Here is a 16,246-nt window from a genome sequence, read left to right on the forward strand (position 1 = left end):
CCCCCCCCCCCCGCCACCTTGCGTAACCCAGCAGCAGGCAGGACACTTGGCGTTTATTTTTGGTTAATCCATATTCGACCTTTTTAAGCTGTGTTTCGGTGCGTGCGTGTGCGGGGCCATCGCCCGGGCCCGCAGCCCCCGGCCCGCAACTGTTGCTGTCAGAGGCGCGGGTGAGGAAGAGGAGGGTGCTGCTGGGTGGTGGCAGATGAAGGTTGAAAGGAGACGGTGCTTGCCGGGGACTGCCAGTGCTTCTCCCTCCCGAGTCAACCCCCACTGCGTGGGGGGAGGTTTTTCTGCTTTCCCTCCTTTTGGGGGGCTCCGTCGAGGTCTCCTTGCTCCACAGGGGTCTCCCTTATCCGGGCAATGACAAGACCCGGCACAACCCCATGCCCTCCCCGCTGTCCCCCATCCGCCCTGCATGGCTCCCGCCAGGTTCAGGTTCGTTCTGTCCTTCCCATCCATCGGCAGTGGTTCCCCTTCCCTGGCACAGGCTGTGCCTTCCCTGTGGGCTTGGGCTCAGAAGCTTTTTTTTGGGGGATAAGGTCTGTCTGTCTTGAATGATATTTTGCATTTGGGGATTTTATTTCTCCCTTTCCTGAGGTCAAAAAATCTGCATGAGCTTTCTCCCTCTCGGAGCAGGGAAGGAAGGGATTGAGGGAGGGCAAAAAGGAGCTTGAAAATTAGGAGAAAACTTTCCCTGTTGCATTAAAATGACATTTCAGGGGGCGGTGGGAGGTAAGGGCTTGCTTGATACCTTTAGCAGGAGGTTTCTGCAACTGTTTGGTGTATCAGGTGAAGCTATGCCCAGCAAAGGGGTTAACCTGCTCAAAACCACCCCAAAGCAACAAAAACCAAGTGTGAAAGCCACTGAGCAGCTCTGGGGGTGCCCTCTGGTCCCCAGGGAGGCTGCTGGGAGGTGGCATCGCCCTGTCCAGTCTCCCGGCTGGGGCCACCTTCCTCCTGCTCCAGTCCGGCCACCTGCCCTTTGCCCGGCTGGAAAAAACTCCCTTTTGGGAAAGCCTTTTCCCAAAGGAGAAATTCCGCAGTGCTTGCTACAAGGTTGAAAAATGTGGGGTTTTTTGAAGTCCATGGGGGCTTTGCCGTGTTGTGCTGAGCGCAAGAGCAGCCTTTGCTCTGGTGGTAGCACAGGGACGGGCTTGGTTCTTCCTCTGCCTTCACCGCTTTCCTGTATTTTGCCTTCCTCACCCTCATCCCCCCTCAAAACCCCACATTTTCCTGCACCCTTCTAGCTCGCTCCTGGAAAAAACAGGCTTGAAGCGCACAGCCGGCTGGGCTGGAGGAGCTCGCTGCGCTTTGCATCCTGAATCCGGCCATTTTGGAGCAGCCATCCCTGGCTCCAACCTGCGCATGGAGCCCCTGCCAGCCCCGGGCTTGCTGGCCCTAAACCCCCCCATCCTCCTCCGCAGCCCCTAAGGGCTGTGGAGAGCCGCTTGGCTCTGACCGGTGGCACCAGATTCCTGGGAAGGCTGGAAATCCATCCCCCTGGTTGTCTCGGCAGAGTCTGAATGCTGTGGTGTGCCCGTGCCCACCTCCCCTCTGCCACTGCCATCGCGCTCCGGCTGTGAGGGATGGGGATGCTTCCCACCTGCGGCTCGGTCCAGTGGGAAACCAGTTTGCTGAAATGTGCTCCCAGTTGAAGCTGGGAGCAGAGCAACCCCTTCGGCGGCAGTTCTTGGCATCACAGGAGGGATTTGTTGGCCTGTGCTTGGATTACTTGGTGCTAGAAGAGGCTCCCGAGCACAGGGAATAGCTGTGTTGAGGAAGAGTAGGATAAGGACCTGGGATGGGTGAGGTGCCAGGGCTGGCACGAGCAAATCTGATCAGTCACCATGAGGGCCCAGAGTATATTTAAATGTCCTTGAGGAGGGCTCAGCCGGGCAGAGCTGCTGGGAGAGTGGCTCTGTTTGTTTTGGGTGGTGTGTTGCTCCCCTTCCTCTCTGATCGGGTAGCTGGTGCCGGATTCCCGATGAATTATTTATCACGGGACTAAAAATACTCGGGAATTTGCAGTGAGGAGCGGGTGGCGCGGGCCGCCCCGCCGCTGGGCTGGCCATGCCAGAGCGTGGGATGCTGCCAGCATGGCATGACTCACCTGCCGCCCTCTCCGGCCAAGGGGCCCTGGCTGCGGCCATCAGTGTGGCGTCGTGGCTCCTGCGGCTCGGCCGGCTGCGATGTGGGTCAGTGAGGGGGATGCAGCCGGGCAGGGTGGACCCCTCTGGGTGCTGGTGGGTGCTGGGGGTGGATGATTCCATGCCAAAACCAGTCTGGCTAAGAGATGCTGCCTGGTGAGAATCGGTGCCCGGCCAGGTGCCCAAGCTCTCCTGGCACCCATGGGGTGCAGGAGGGGGACATGGGGATCATGTCCCCTGTCTTTCCAGAGGGGACAACCCTGGCGCTCAAATCCACACCATACAGCTCTCGCAGGGTGCCCAGGCAGTCGCTGGGTTTATTTCCTGCGTTTTCAGTCCAACACGCTGGCAGTTCTTTTGCAGTGTGCTGAGGGTCTGTCCATCACTGCGGCATGGAGGGGTGTTGGGGTGTGGGTCCCCTGGGCAGCCCAGACCCCAAAACCATCCGGGACTCAGCGAGGGGCTCCTTTGGCTGTGCCGAGGACACGTTAAGCAACAGCAGCTTTTAATTGCAAGTGACTTTTCCAAGCACCAGCTGGCATTTTGCTGCATGGAACAATGCTGGCGCGTGGCTGGTGCCACCGCAGAGGGGTGCCTGTCCCCTCCCTGCTGCCCAGCGTGGCACTGTGGCAGTGGCCCTGGGGACAACGGGGCTTGGAGAGGCTCAGATGCCCCTGGCCGTGGGTCTTGCCACATGCTGGTTTTGCTGGAGAGCTCTAAGGAGGGCGTGAGCTCCAACGCGGGGGTTCATCACCATGGGCAGGGACGTGTGCCCTCCCTCAGGGGCTGTCCTGTGGGCTGGGCACACGCAGTCAGTGGGGAATTGGCTGGCTTTGGGGTGCAGCTGGCAGAGACGCGGTGCGGTGGGTGGCCCAGCCAGGCGGGCAGTGCCAGTGGGTGTCCAGGGGGGAAACTTGGAGATAAGGGCCCAGAAGGGCACTTTGGCTGGGATATGGGAAGCGGCAGTGAGGGAGCTGGGGCAGGGTGGTGGGCAAGGGACAGGCAGGGGACCAGCTGCTCCGGTGACCATGTGGTTTGCAAAATCTCAACATGGGGGTTGCAGAGCTGAACCCTCCGTCAAGGGCAAAGCCTTTAAGTATTGAAGATGGCTGTCAGCTGTGGAGAGAGGCACCAGGGAGCTGCCAGATCCTCCTGTCACCTCTTACTGCTGTCCCTGGCCAAAGGGGCAACAAGGAGCATTGTAGCAGTCATGGCTTTTGGAGAAGAGATAAGGGTGGGAGGGCAATGGGACTGGGACAGGATCTGGTGGTGGGATGGGGATGGGGTGGTGGTGGGAAGGGGGAAATGACTAGCAAAGGTTAGTGGTTGGTGGTACTGGGGACAAGGGAGATGGCACTGGGGAGGGTGGTGGGTGGTGGGTATGTGGTTCCACCATGTCCGGCCTCTAAAGGACAAGGGTCCCCCTCTCTCCCTGGGGTCAAAGCCACCCTGGTGCTGCCCAGGGTGGTGAGGAGGGCTGGGGTGAGCAGGGCCAGGGGTCCTGGCAGGCAGCTGGATGCGAGGGGCTGTGTCCCATCCTGGCAGGGACGCGGCAGTGGACATGGGCAGAGCGCTGGCACAAGCTCTGCTACTGTCGATGGTGCTGGGCTGCTCGGCTGCCTTCACGGACCTGCTGCTGCCGGGCCCCGAGGAGCCTGTGGTCAACGTGGCCGTGGTGTTTGGGGGCACGTCCTACCCCCTGCACATCCGCTCCCGCCTGAGTCCCCAGAGCTTCCTGGACATGCCCCTGGAGATCCACCCCATCACCGTCATCGTCAACAACACCAACCCCAGCACCCTCCTCACCCAGATCTGCAACATCCTCGCCAGCCACAAGATCCACGGTATCGTCTTCGAGGACAACGTTGGCACGGAGGCCGTGGCCCAGATCCTTGACTTCATCTCCTCCCAGACCCAAGTCCCCGTCATCAGCATCAGTGGGGGGTCTGCTGTGGTCCTGACCCCGAAGGTGAGCCACCCGCTTATTTCCAGGGAGAGTGGGAGAAATGAGGGATTACTAGAGAGGAGTAGATATGGGATATGAAGTGCTGGAGGGCAGAGGAGCTGCTGAGCTGCAGCGTGGGGGCTCGTGGGCAGGAACAGGCAGTGGCTGTGGCAGCGTGGCTGACTGGGGCAGCGGGACATGGAAGGGACTGCTAGGAGGGGTCCTGTTGATGGGATGTGGGAGAGGACTTCAGTGCCCTGTGGAGGGACCTTCCCCGGTGTCCTGCTTCCCGAACCCTCCAGGCTGTGCCCACCATGGGGTGCCGGGCTGCCAGGGCAGCAGAGGATTGGAATGTCCCCATCATCCTCCCTCCCCACCCTGCCAGGGCCGGATCCAGCCCTGAAATGGCCAAGCAGGCAGCATGGAGAAGCCTTGCTCATCTGTGGCAGCGATCTCAGGTGCGCCACGGGCTGAAACAGGAATTTTGGCTTCTCTGCTCCTTGCTGGCATCACACTGTCACTGGCGCTGTCACTGTCACCTGCCTGCCGGGAAGCACTGGTGGCTGGGAGAGCTGGAGCCAAGCTGGAGGGTGCTGGGCAGGTGGCGATGGGCTGCAGCAAGGCTCCCAGGGAAGAGGTCTGGGTTATCTCCTCCTGGCTGCTCCTCTCACCCTGCCCAGTCTGGGCATCAGGGGTGTCCTGGTGCTGGCACCTTCCCACAGCAGCAGCCCTGGGATGGAAACCCTTCTGTGCCTTGGGGCATTGCTTTCATGCTCTGCTTGCCCAGAGGTTTTGGGGTCTAAACTCCCTGCATGGCACCTCAGCAGCCCTGCCTGCACCGACCAGTGCTCCCAGACCACCCCGAGCTGCTGCTCACAGTGGGTGTGTGGCAGTGGGTGCAATGGACTCATGTGGGTGCAATGGGCTGAGGTGGGTGCAGAAGGCTCAGGAGGATGCAGAGGGCTCAGGTGGAGCCGCAGGCAACCAAAAAATATCCATGGCTTTGCTGTAGTCTGGGTGTTTTTCTGCAGCTTTTTCCAGGGGTTGGGAATTTCAGGGACAGTGGAGGGATCTGTCTGAAGGCTCGACCTCCTCCTCTTCCTCCCATGGGTCCAAGGTCCCTAGCAGCTCCTGCTCCCTGTCTGGGACTCCCCAGAGCTCATCCCTCAGGCCAGACCACCAGCCTCGTTTGAAAAACTACTTATCTGGAGGTGGAGGGGGTCTGGGTGGAAAAACCCTGCTGCCTGCACGCGACCTTCTGCAAATGCCAGTCACTGAATCATTTAAGACAGAATCAGATCAATTAAGGTTTGCTAATGAGAGGCCAGATGGCCAGGGAGGTGGGGTGGGAGGGAAGGAGCCGTACGGGCTCCGGCAGCAGGTAGCAAGTCCGAGCTGGGATGGAATTTATGCTCCTGGCAGAGCATAAACCTCTCCTGGTTTAAGGAGGAATTGTTGGTCTCCTTTGGAGGGTGGATGAATTTTTGATCAATAAGCTGAGAAACAGAGGAGAGGCTGCAGGGCTTGACCCTTTGCATGGGATGAGGTTCCTTGGAGACCACAGGTGGATCAGTCCCTTTTTGGGTGTCTTCAGTCCATGGACCACACCAGTTCATGGCTCCCTTGAACCCTTCATGATGGCAAATTCAAGGTGGCTTGCAGGGTACAACAGACCTGGACCATGGTGCTGGAGCAGACCCTGACCCCTTCTCCTCCTGCAGGAGCCTGGCTCAGCTTTCCTGCAGCTGGGTGTCTCCATCGAGCAGCAAATCCAGGTGCTCTTCAAGGTGCTGGAGGAATACGACTGGGGCTCCTTTGCCGTCATCACCAGCCTCTACCCGGGCTACAACATCTTCCTGGACGTCATCCGCTCCTTCACTGACGCCAGCTACTTCGGCTGGGAGCTGCAGGAGGTGCTCACCTTTGAGATGAGCCAGGAGCGAAGCAGCTCCAGGATGCAGCGGCTCTTGCGGCAGATTGATGCCCAGGTCCTCATTGTCTACTGCTCACGAGAGGAGGCCGAGTACCTCTTCACCATGGCAGAGCAAGCTGGCCTCGTGGGGCCAGGCTACGTCTGGATTGTGCCCAGCCTGGCGGTGGGCAACATGGAGGTGCCACCTGCCTCCTTCCCCGTTGGCCTTATCAGTGTGGTGACGGAGAGCTGGAAGTTGAGCCTGCGGCAGAAGGTGCGGGATGGGGTGGCCATCATTGCCATGGGGGCGGCCAGCTTCTTCCGGGCCCACGGCTACCTCCCAGAGGTGGGACGGGACTGCCAGGCCCCCACTGGAGCAACCACCGCCAACACCAGCTTCTACCGGTGAGATTTGGGGACACACTGGGATGGGTGTGAAATGGGGGGAATGGGGAAACAGGGAAGGGGCCGGGGAGGAGGAGGATGGAGCTGGCAGGAGAGGGGGAGGGTGCGCGCTGTGAGCTGCAGCTGGTGATTCGTGCCTCTTGGCTGGGTTTCTCCTGGAACACCTCCCCCAGAGCAGCTCTTGCCTTTTCCCATACTTCTCTGTGACCCAGAACCCACGAGGGTGTCGGGGGGGTTCACAGCCCTGCTTTGCAGCGCAGACACAGCACCTCGGGGCTGCTGTAGCCATTTGTGCATCCTCAACCCTGCAGTTGTCCATCCTCGGTGCCTCCTTGCTGGCAGCGCTTTCTCCAGCTCCCTGCTGCCCCTTGTGTAGGCGCTAAACCTGGTGCCCAGCTCCAAGCCCCACATCTCACCATGGGACCCGTGGCAGCCTGGCTGGAGCTGAAGGGGGAGGAGGAGGACGGGGAGCAGGGCTGTACAGGGCTGGGCTGCACAGCCCGGGGCTTACGGGTGCTGTGTCCCACCAGGCACCTCCTCAATGTGACGTGGGAGCACAGGGATTTCTCCTTCAATGAAGGTGGCTACCTGGTTAGGCCCACCATGGTGGTGATCTCGCTCAACCAGCACCGGCTCTGGGAGATGGTAGGAGCCATGGAACCCCCGGGATGGGCACACTGAGGGGGGTGGCTGGGCAGGGTGAGCCTGGGGCCATGCACGGACTGAGGTTCCACCCTAAGGCAGGTTGTCCCATGCAAAACCTATAGCTGGTACCAAAAGTACCCATGGTGGAGTGATGGGGCTTCGCAGCAATGCCAGGCACCAAATATCTGCCAAGAACTGGGGGTTTTTCCCTGCAGTTTGGCTGAAAAGATCCAAAAGAGGCAAAAATGCAGCTTCCCACCTCTGGAGAACAACAGCCAAACATCTAGACCTGAAACAAGCTGCACAGAGGTGCTTTTTTTTTCTAGTTCAAAAGTATTTTGGGTGAAGTTAGCCAGGTTTGTGTTTACCCAAGCCTACTGTTTGGAGCCCAGGAGGAAACACCTTGCCCTGTGGGCAGTGGGTGCGTGGGGAAGGGGATGCTGAGATGGGTCTCGCATGGCTGAGCTTCAGCCTAACAATGGTCCTGGAGAAACAAGCCCCAAAGGTGTGGGGAGGGTGGACACGGGACCCCATGTGACCCCCAGAGCCCCTCACTGGGGTGACAGTGCATTCTCCCTTGGGGGCAGGTGGGCAAGTGGGAGAAAGGCATCATCCACATGAAGTACCCGGTGTGGCCCCGCTATGGCTCCTTCCTACAGCCCGTGGCCGATAACCGCCACCTGACAGTGGCCACACTGGAGGAGAGACCCTTTGTCATCGTGGAGAACACGGACCCCAGCACTGGGGTCTGCGTGCGCAACACCGTGCCCTGTCGCAAGCAAACCAACTCCTCCCAGAGGTGAGCAGCGAGGATGGAGCTCAGCAATTTTGGTGGCCAGGAGGCACCAGGGTGCTCAGAGCATCTTTGGGTGCTCCAACCCATTTTTCCTGGTGTGGTTTCAGTGGTGATGGCCTCGCGGATCCCTACACCAAACTGTGCTGCAAGGGCTTCTGCATCGACATCCTGAAGAAGCTGGCCAAGGTGGTGAAGTTCTCATACGACCTCTACCTCGTGACCAACGGCAAACACGGCAAGATCGTCCGTGGGGTCTGGAACGGCATGATTGGTGAGGTAGGGGTGGGCATGGCTCAGACCCCACCTTCGGCCCTTCCTGGGGGCACCGGTCGCTCGGGCCATGCCCTGAGCTGGGGCTTTCCTGCCGGAGATGGGGTCAGGATGTCTGTGGTGGGACTCTGGGCAGGGGACAGCTTGGCATGAGCTTATGGGCAAGGCTTCGTGGAGAATGGGGAGAGAGTCAACTGAACATTTACAGCCTCACAGCTTGTTGTGTTTGTGTCACTGGTCATTTAAGAAGCTAATACTTATTTTTTTAAAAAGACAACAGTTAGGGTTGGAAATGCTGGAGGTGAGGAAAACCCTGGGGAAGGTGGTTGGTCCCTCTGCCTGTTCATCTGCCCATCCCGAGACCATCTGCCCCTTCCCCAGGTGTACTACAAGCGCGCAGACATGGCCATCGGCTCCCTCACCATCAACGAGGAGCGCTCCGAGATCGTGGACTTCTCCGTGCCCTTCGTGGAGACGGGCATCAGCGTCATGGTGGCCAGGAGCAACGGCACTGTGTCCCCGTCTGCCTTCCTGGGTGAGCTGAGTGTCTCTCCATCCATCTGTCTGTCAGTTCATCCCATGCTTGTGACAAATGCAAATTAGAAATATTGTTCAGTTTTAATAACTTTCCAGAAAAAAAAAGCCTAAGTCATAAGGGAAGGAGATTGTGCTGCTGACTTTGGGGCTTCCTCCTCCCATAGCTTGAATAATCCTTTTATTACAGAGACAGAGGCTGGGATCGGGTGTTTCCTCCTCTTCATTACTTGTGTGGAGGAGGGAGGACGGGGATGTGGGGGGAGGCAAGGTGGGGATTTGCCAACTCTGAGCTCTGCTCTGGGGACCCCTTCTCTGCCACCACCACCAGAGCCTGTGGTTAAGCCAAGTGTAGGAAACCGCCAGTGCTAAAAGTTTTATTTAATGAGTTTTAAAAAAGCTAAGCTGCAGCCTAGGAAGGGGAGGAGACTGGCCAAGGTCATCAGGAAATTCAGCCTGAGCGCTCAGGCAGGGCTTGAGGCTCTCGGCAAGGGCACAGAGACAGCGTCCCGGCTCGGCTGGAGCCAGGCTCCCATGCGGGGAGGATGCGGGTGGGTGCGGGGGCCAGGGGTACCATGCAGTGTGGGACACTGCCAGCCTGGGCGCATCCTCCCCCTCCTGTCCCCTCCAAACCACGGGGCCCCCTCTACCCACCCCCCCAAAGCAGGGGTCACCTTCACTGGCCTGGTCCGTGGTCCCCGCGCCTCCCGCCTCATGCACTAATGAGCCGCATCCCCATCAGGGGAGGCCTCTCCTCCTCCTCCCTGACAGCGAAGGACGTGCTGACAAATGGACCTCGGCAGCCGCACGTTGAAGGCTTGGATGCGTCCTCACCGCTCCCACCTCCCCGTCCCAGCTCATTCCGGGCAGGTGGGGGCTCACTGCCCACTCCCGGCTCCTGAGAGGCTCTCCCAGGGACTGAGGGGGGCTGAGGGGTCCCATACTCAGTGCAGGCATGGTCCCATGGCCAGAGCCATCACAGGGGACAATGCATGTTCCCATGGGAAGCTCTCCTGCCGATGACCCTGGAGATGGGCAGCATCTCATTAGCTCATTATCTCCTCATTGATAAAAGCCTGTTTTGTTTAGGCAGGGAAGCGTGGCTGCATCCCCGTCTCGCAGCAGCACCCTTCCCTCCTGATTCCCTGTGGATCTGCTTGGCCGCAGTGCTGCCAGCCCCATCTCCTCTCTGAGGAGGGGCAATATTCACAAGGATGAGTTCTGTCCCATAGGGGAGGGATCCTGGGGGTCCCCAGGGGGGCATGGGGTGTCCCAGGGGGGCTGATGGAGTCCCACTTGCCTTGCAGAGCCTTACAGCCCAGCCGTGTGGGTCATGATGTTCGTGATGTGTCTCACCGTGGTGGCTGTCACTGTCTTCGTGTTTGAGTATTTCAGCCCCGTTGGCTACAACCAGAACCTCACCAGTGGCAAGAGTGAGTTGGGGAAGGTGGGAGCTGGGTCGGGGGGACACATCCCCAGCTGGGCTGATGGCTGTCCCCTCTGTCCCCTGTCCCTGCAGGGCCGGGAGGTCCCTCCTTCACCATCGGCAAGTCGGTGTGGCTGCTGTGGGCTCTGGTCTTCAACAACTCAGTGCCCATCGAGAACCCCAAGGGCACCACTAGCAAGATCATGGTTCTCATCTGGGCCTTCTTCGCCGTCATCTTCCTCGCCAGCTACACCGCCAACCTAGCTGCCTTCATGATCCAGGAGCAGTACATCGACACCGTGTCAGGGCTGAGCGACAGGAAGGTGGGGCTGTCAATTGCATTGGGGTTCCTAAAAAATAATAAGGTTTTTTGGGTGGGGAGAACTTGGGAGAGCGGCACATCACTGTCAGCTGTCTGGGCATGGGTGGATGGAGGGCTGGCTGTGGGAAAGGGGGACATGGCAGGGGACATGTCAGGGGAGATGGACGCCACGTGATGCCACTCCCCGGGGCTCCCTGTTGCAGTTTCAGAAGCCACAGGAGCAGTACCCCCCCTTCCGCTTCGGCACCGTCCCCAACGGCAGCACCGAGAGGAACATCCGCAGCAACTACCCTGACATGCACACCCACATGGTGAAGTACAACCAGCGCTCCGTGGAGGACGCACTCACCAGCCTCAAAATGGGGTACGGCTCCCCCAGATGCGGTACAGCTCCCAGACCTGGGGTACAGCTCCTCCAAATGGGATACAGGACCCTCAAATGAACTACAACTCCCTGGGATGGGGTACAGTGCCTCCCAGATGGGGTAGGGCTTCCCCAGCTGGGGTACATCCCACCACCACCATGAGATATGGGCTCCCCAGGCTGGGTACAGCTCTCCAGATGGGGTGTGACTATGTGCACGTTCCCTGCATGTGGTATGGGCCCCCTCAAACAGGGTACCACCTCCTGCAGATGGGGTACAGCTTCATACAGCTCCCCCCAAAAGGGATGCAGCCCTCCCCTAAATGGGGTATGGCTCCCCTAAATGGGATAGAGTCTCCCCAGGTTGGGTACTTCCCTGCCAAGTGGGGTTATAGCTCTCCAAGACGAGGCAGAGACTGCCAAAGGGGACACAACCCCCTCCAGATGGGCTATAGCTATCCAAAAGGGGTAGAGTTCCCCCAAAAGAGGTACAGCCCCCCCCCGAAAAAAGGGCTACCAGCCTTGCCCTCACCCTCCCTCCCATTGGTGGGGCAGGAAGCTGGATGCCTTCATCTACGACGCAGCGGTGCTCAACTACATGGCAGGCAAGGACGAGGGCTGCAAGCTGGTGACCATCGGCAGCGGGAAGGTGTTTGCCACCACAGGCTACGGCATCGCCCTACAGAAGGACTCGCGTTGGAAGAGGGCCATCGACCTGGCCCTGCTCCAGTTCCTGGGAGATGGTGGGTGCTCACACGAGCTTCTCATTAGCCCTGTCCCCATCCTCACCCCACCACTGCCCTGTAATTAACCCAGGGACCAGGGCTTTGTCCCCAGACCCGGTGCAGCCTCCACAGCTCCTTGCAGGATGTCACTGAGGGGCCTCTCCACCAGCTCCTTTCAGGGGACATTAAATCCAGCGCACCTCTCCAGCTGGGCGCTGGGGGGTCATTCCCTCTGCAGTTCCTCTTCTTCCTACAGGCTGTAAAATCCTGGAGGTGGCCATGCAAAAAATATGAGGGTCAGGAGGAGAAGCCTGGGAGGGGGACAGTAAGCATGGCTGGATGGGGAACAGAGACAGGAGAGGGCCCTGGAGAAGGGCAAGGGACTGGTGGGATGCTCAGGCCAAGGGCAGCAGCAAGGACTAGGTGGTAAAAGCTCCAGAAGCTTTGGGGTGGCTTTCTCCTCCTCCAGCCATGGCGGGGTGGGGATGGGCAAGGGATTGTCCTTGGGGAGGTGGTGCCCATGGGGGGAATTTTCACCCCACCCCACCACTGTGCATGTTTGGCCTCAGGTGAGACCCAGAAGCTGGAGACAGTTTGGCTGTCAGGGATCTGCCAGAATGAGAAGAACGAGGTGATGAGCAGCAAATTGGACATCGACAACATGGCCGGGGTTTTCTACATGCTGCTGGTGGCCATGGGGCTGAGCCTGCTGGTCTTTGCCTGGGAGCACCTCGTCTACTGGAAGCTGCGTCACTCTGTCCCCAAGTCCCACAAGCTTGACTTCCTCCTGGCCATCAGCAGGGTGAGTGATGCTGCCAGGGACTCTCGAGGCGCCCAAATGTCCTCCCAGAGTGTCAGGGGGATGGGCACGGCCTGGTGGGCATTGTCCTTTTGACCTGCACTGGAGGAGCTGGATGTTCATGCTGATGTGAACACATGGTTGGGGAGAAAAGCCAGGTTTTGGGGAATGGGCTCAGCCCTGGGAGTGACCCTGCATCCATATTAGCACCTCTGGGGAAAGGGGTGACGGAAGATGGTGTCACCCACCCTGGCAGTGCTGGGGATGCTGGGGGGGGACATCAGTGCCATCAAGACATCCCAGCCTCAGCAGCATCATCTCAGCTCGGCAGGGCAAGTTCACGGGTGCAGGACCCCAGTGATCCTGCTGATGGTGGGGGACCCCCCCTTTCTCTCTGCAGGGCATCTACAGCTGCTTCAGCGGGGTGCAGACCCTGGCGAGCCCCGGGCGGGCGCCCACACCCGATGTCACTGCCAGCTCGGCCCAGGCTAATGTGCTGAAGATGCTGCAGGCGGCCAAGGAGATGGTGACAACGGCCAGTGTGGGCGGCTCGCTGGAACAGGCCACCCGCACCATCGAGGACTGGAGCAGTCACAGCGAGCGCCTCCAGACCACCTTCTCCCTGAGGACACCCCAGCTCGTGGTGCAGAACAGCACTGGTGCCCACCGGGCCCCCTCCTCTGGCCTGGCCCCCCCTGAGAAGCTGGGGAGAGCCTATGCTCCCAAGGGTGCTCCTCTGGGGCTGCCACTGCCCCAGCCCATCCCCGTGGACTCCCGGCTGCCTGGGGAGGAAAAGTGGAGAGGGGCAAACGAGCATGTCCCCCGCCTCCTCCACCCCCTGAAGTTTCGGGGTGGTTGTGTGGGGGATGAAGCCCTCCCAGGTTTCCCTCACCTCCTGGTGAAGACCTCCCCGGGGAGAGATTTTGGGGAGCAGGTGCTGGTAGGGAATCATGTTGGGGCTCCCCTTCCGCCCCCCACATCCCCCAGGGACCTCCCACCGCCGGACATCTACAGGGAGCACAAGCGGCCGGCAGGGCGGGGGGACCGGCTGCAAAACACCCCCCTGCTCCAGGGGGATGGGGGACACGGGACTTGAAACACCATGTCCAGGTCATTAAAGAGACATTTTCAGCTGACTGGGGACCCTTTTTCCATTCTCCGGTGATGAGCCCAGGGCTGCCCTTGGCTTTACCTGCTGTCAGGGGGTGCTTGTCCCTGCTCACAGCCCTTTACTGCTGAACCCCAGCACAGGCTCGTCCCACTGGCAGCAGCCAAACAAAGGAAAATGGGAATTCATTAAACTGCGCTGAGGGATAATTATGTAGGAGCCATCAACCTGTGCTGAGGCTGGAGCCGAGCACTGAAGCCAGAGTTCCTGCACCCCGCTCAGGTTTCGGGGTGCTGGGCAGGGATGGCTGCGAGCTCAGGGCAGTGAGGGATGCTCCCATGGCTGCAAACCAGCAGGGAGCTGGGGCACGGCATGGCAGCCCCGGGAAGGTGTTCTGCGGGGGAATGAGAAAGGGAAAAAAATTCCTCCCACCTTTTCAGGGCTGATGAAGCCATAAATCAGGTGCGACAGATGAGCGGGGTTTAATTCTTCTCTCAATGTACATGTCTAACACAGCCCTTTCTCTGCTGGGCTGGCAGAGGCGTGGGCAGGGGTGGCTGTGAGTTACAGGCAGCACTGGGCAGGGGAGAGGGTTTTTGGGGAGCGGGACCCGAGGCCATCTGGGCCCAGGACAGTGGCCACCCCTTTACCAGCTCCATCCTGGGATAGGGCTGGGACTATGCAGGGAGATGCCAGCCCTCAGGCTCTTCCTGGCTGGTTCAGCATCACCTTCCTGGATGAACATTTCCCCCTCAAGAAGCTGCTCTAAAGATATTTTCTTTTTTTTTTTTTTTTTTTTTTTTTTTTTTCTTCCCTATTTAAAAGCACCCGTTGGGGTTGCTAGCAGCCACCAAGCAGCCAGGGATGATGGCAGGGGCTGCTCTGGGACATCCAGCCCTGCCCCAGGGATGGCTGCAAAGCCCCAGGGAGGTCAGGAACGGCCCAGCCACATTGGCAATATCTGTCCATCTATCTGTCTGTCAAGCCATCCACCCATCTGTATGGGGTTAAACCCAGCCAGCTCCCTCCCCCCAGCCTGGCTGCCATCACAGGACGATGCTGGTGCCTTAATTCCCTTTAGTTATTTATCATCGCAATTGTCTCTTAATTGCTTTGGCAGCCCTGCTGAAGCCTCGTGGTGAGGGAGGAAGGTGCTGATATATAAATAAGGGCTGTAAATAAACCTCGTTGAAGGCAAGGGGAGCCTTGCGGGGCTGCCCCAGGAGATGGCAGCCATTTGCCCAGGGCAGTGCTCCCCGGCTGGGTACCCTGGACACCTCTGGGGGTGACAGGCAGGTCCCCAGGAGGCTCCAATGTGCTCTGAGGAGCTTTCCCCCAAATTGTGGCTTTCTGGCCCAAGGAAGCCAGCACACACAGCTGCACCTTCGGGGTCAGGGGCCAGACCTGAGCTGGAGTTGGGGTTCTGAGAACAAAAGGGAGCAGAAAAGGTGGGAGGAAAAAAAAAAAAAAAATCAAAAATTCCCAACCCATGTTTTAAGCTAATTAGTGATGTCCCCAGTGACTCAGCAGCGACCAAAAGGATTTGCTTCATGTTTTGTTGAAGGGTTTTGCTGCGGGAGGCTGAGGACAGCGAGGGACAGGGCAAATGGGGGGTGCCATGGGTGCCCCTAGGGGATGTGGCCCCAGGAATAGGTGTCAGCACCTGGTGTAAGGCTGGTGTCATTCTGGATGACCCACGTGGAGGCATTTGCATATCATCTTTATATGCTAACTGGGATGGGAAAGCATTAGTTTTCTCCCATTCCTGGTGCCAGATGCAAACCTGGGAGAGGAGTGGAACGGGGCACAGGGGAAGGGGCAGCCTAAAGCACGTGGGACCTGCGTAACACCCCCCACCCTGGACCAAGGAAGGGCTGAGCTGCTCCTGCAGCATCCCCTGGCCCGAGGTGCACCAGGGACAGATCTGCAGGGAAGCAGCAGCCTGGAAGCACCCTCTGACTGGGCTTTCCAAAGCAGGGGTTGGGTAGTTTAGTGCTTAACAGCCACTGAGGGATATTACTTCTTTTTGGTGAAATTGTCTAATCAATCACTTTTTAATTCAGCCGGCTCTGGCACCCGTGCCGCCCTGGGACGCTGCGGGCTGCCATTTATGTGCTAAGAGAAATACAGCCAGCTCACTGCTGGCCACCTGCCTCCCAGGCTTGGCCCTGCTGGGGGGGCAGGCAGTGCCCCCCCTGACGAAGCCTCCCCCAGCACCCACCCCTGCCTCTGCTGGCTCTGCCATCGCCATGGCATGTATTATTTTCACCATTCCCATCACTCGGCGTCACGAGAACCATCCTGCTGAGGAAAGGGGGAACAAGGCAGGCTCAGCCACAGGGAAGGTTTCCAGTGTCAAGGTGCTGCTATGGGGAGATGGTGGCTCAGGTCAGGGCACAGGGAGCTGGTTAATCATAGACCAGAACAGGTACAGAGCCAGGAAAGTGCTAGTGTGGGTGTGGGGACAGCAGGGTGTTGTCACGCCAATGCCCAAGGATGCTCAAGGGAGAAGGACATGCAGCTGCCCCCCAGCTCCTGCCAGGGCAACTCCATGGCATGAAACCCCCCCGGGGTCCCTCGGCCCTGCAAGGCCAGGGCACAACACAGCCAGGGCCCGCCTGTCCAAACCTGTATGGGGAAAGGCCAGTGAGCACCTTCCCCCAAACCTTTAAACAGGTCAACCCCTCCCAGACACTGCTTCTTGGCAAGGTTCAAGCCTTGCCTAAACCTGCCTCTCAGGATCGAGGTTTTTTATTTTTCTTTGCCTGGCCATTGCTCTTCGAAGTGCTGCAAAAGACCAAATCCATCCCCGATGCCAGTTTGTTCTCAGATTTATGGCCCAAGC

The 16,246-nt window shown here is 59.1% G+C and overlaps 2 protein-coding genes across 2 annotated transcripts in view; one reads left to right on the top strand and one right to left on the bottom strand.

Annotated features, from left to right (window-relative positions):
- Positions 1 to 3,448: 3,448 nt before the first annotated feature.
- Positions 3,449 to 13,389, top strand: GRIN2C (glutamate ionotropic receptor NMDA type subunit 2C). Its single transcript, XM_026861288.1, has 12 exons — positions 3,449 to 4,119; positions 5,817 to 6,412; positions 6,943 to 7,057; positions 7,645 to 7,856; positions 7,961 to 8,129; positions 8,505 to 8,658; positions 9,965 to 10,090; positions 10,177 to 10,406; positions 10,609 to 10,769; positions 11,325 to 11,512; positions 12,064 to 12,296; positions 12,694 to 13,389. Exons 1-12 carry the CDS (start codon positions 3,667 to 3,669, stop codon positions 13,387 to 13,389), a joined length of 3,333 nt encoding a protein of 1,110 aa, XP_026717089.1. The 5' UTR covers positions 3,449 to 3,666.
- The window catches only part of TMEM104 (transmembrane protein 104), a 52,738-nt gene continuing 43,526 nt past the window's right edge, over positions 7,035 to 16,246 (bottom strand). Inside the window, exon 10 of the transcript XR_003399662.1 lies at positions 7,035 to 7,047. The gene's annotated coding sequence lies outside the window, so the exon portion shown is untranslated. The remainder of the gene's footprint in view (positions 7,048 to 16,246) is intronic.

The sequence above is a fragment of the Athene cunicularia genome (genome assembly GCF_003259725.1).
Source record: "Athene cunicularia isolate RWA chromosome 18 unlocalized genomic scaffold, athCun1 chr18_part1, whole genome shotgun sequence".
NCBI classification, from domain to species: Eukaryota; Metazoa; Chordata; class Aves; order Strigiformes; family Strigidae; genus Athene; species Athene cunicularia.